We start from the raw sequence: 1,776 nt of genomic DNA, 5'->3' as shown, positions 1-1,776 counted from the left end.
AGTAATAGTAATGATATATATGTATAAGTACAGAGTCACATTGATTCACATGTCAGGTGTTAAGAGCAATGATGGCTCTTGGGAAAAAACTGTCTTTGAGTCCGTTTGTTTTGGATTTGATACACCTGTAGCGCCTGCCGGAGGGCAGCAGGTTGAACAGGTGAAAGCCGGGGTGTGAACTGTCCTTAACAATGTTTTTGGCTCTACTGAGGCAGCGGGAGGTGTAGATGTCCATCAGGGAGGGGAGAGGGCAGCCGATGATCCTCTGTGCTGCTTTACGACTCTCTGGAGCCTCATCCTGTCGGCCTTAGTGCAGCTGGCGTACCACACTGTGATGCAGTATGTCAATAGGCTCTCGATGGTAGAGCGGTAGAAGGTCACCAGCAGCTAACCTAGTAACCTTTTGAATGAAGGACTTTTATTTGTAACAGAGTATTCCTACACTTTGGTACTTTTACTTTTACTCAAGTACAAGATCTGAGTATCCACCTGGTGTTATTTCAACTCAGTCATTAAATCAAGGCCAGACTATTGGGTTCCTAGTGCTGGCCCTGCTTTGTTGCCCTTAAACCAATGATAGTGTTTGTATATGTGTGCTTTGGAGCTGCAATATATCAGTGACCCTTATTTGTGGGCACAAGTTCACTGAACAGCCACAAGTGTCATTAAAAGCAAGTATTTAAAAACGATACCAAACATTTTTGTAGCATTGTAAATATTTATTATCCACACACTTTAGTTTATGCAGACATTTGACAAACGATATGGATGATCACATGCATCTATAAACTACAGCATGACAAAACCCAGTCATCATCAACATTTTACATCCAGTTAATACAATTGATTTAAGGAAAAATGAGATCAAATGACTATTTTGCTGTTGGTGCGGGAATCATCCAAATCTCAATTTGCAGCACAATCCGCAGCCACCGCGGCTGCAGCAGTTGCAGCAAAATTTACATTTAATGCCGCGCTTCTCTCTGATGTTGTACGGCATCTGTGTAAGAAAATAAACATGAAGTTCTGCAGCATCTTCATTCTCATTATTCTCTATTCTCCATTGGAGAGCATTAAGGCACTTTGTTGGGACAACACACTTTTACTAGTTTTTTAATAAGCTCACTGTTTTTAGCCAAGATTATTAAATGAGCTTAAAATACCTTCCATGAGTCCTCTGATGTCTCTTCATGTTCAGTAACTGGACTTTCATTGCTCATTGGCTCCTCCAGCTCCTGCACCTGTTGATTAACATATACAGTAAGAACCACAGTTTATCATTTTGACGAAACATTGATGGCTAATAAGTAAAACGAAAATAATCATGTTCTTACTTCAGGTCCTGGGACAGCAGAGCTCTCCTGAATACAGATAAATGTGAGCACGACGGCCACTGCAACTGCAAACCAGAATGTCTTCATGTTAGGATCGTATGACTGCTTTGAGTCAACTCGATTTCTTCAGATGTGTTGGTGACCAGCTCTTTATAGTTCTTCTCCTGTCTGATGGTTTAGAGTAAATTGTGCTGGTATTTATACTCACTGAGGCCTTTGTTGCCTCATCACTGACAGCATGTAGCTGCATATACCGTATCTCTGTACTTGGAATGGAGGTGGGAATTTCCAAACATTGTGAATAGAAAAAATCACCATATTTTGAAATCCATGCCCCAGTGTTTGCTCCTCAATATCAGATACATTATTGTTTTATTTTGTTCTGGTTTTCTGTCATACAGAATTAGTCTTAATCTGTACCTCTGTACTGAAACTATTATGT

General features: G+C 40.4%; 1 protein-coding gene across 1 annotated transcript; it reads right to left on the bottom strand.

Annotated features, from left to right (window-relative positions):
• Positions 1-698: 698 nt before the first annotated feature.
• LOC117460898 (hepcidin-like) lies at positions 699-1,518 on the bottom strand. The gene is made up of 3 exons (XM_034102510.2): positions 1,335-1,518; positions 1,164-1,241; positions 699-1,000 (listed from the first exon to the last, which is right to left on the bottom strand). Exons 1-3 carry the CDS (start codon positions 1,419-1,421, stop codon positions 896-898), a joined length of 270 nt encoding a protein of 89 aa, XP_033958401.1. The 5' UTR covers positions 1,422-1,518; the 3' UTR covers positions 699-895.
• Positions 1,519-1,776: the final 258 nt, after the last annotated feature.

Source organism: Pseudochaenichthys georgianus, chromosome 16, assembly GCF_902827115.2.
Source record: "Pseudochaenichthys georgianus chromosome 16, fPseGeo1.2, whole genome shotgun sequence".
Classification (NCBI taxonomy): Eukaryota; Metazoa; Chordata; class Actinopteri; order Perciformes; family Channichthyidae; genus Pseudochaenichthys; species Pseudochaenichthys georgianus.
This window is presented reverse-complemented; position numbering and strand designations above follow the sequence as displayed.

Coding starts and splice junctions, on each gene's coding strand:
- LOC117460898 (XM_034102510.2), bottom strand. CDS start 1,421: ATGAAGACATTCTGGTTTGCAGTTGCAGTGGCCGTCGTGCTCACATTT. Junction 1,242..1,334: donor CTGCTGTCCCAGGACCTGAA/GTAAGAACATGA, acceptor GTTAATCAACAG/GTGCAGGAGCTGGAGGAGCC. Junction 1,001..1,163: donor CATCAGAGGACTCATGGAAG/GTATTTTAAGCT, acceptor TTTCTTACACAG/ATGCCGTACAACATCAGAGA.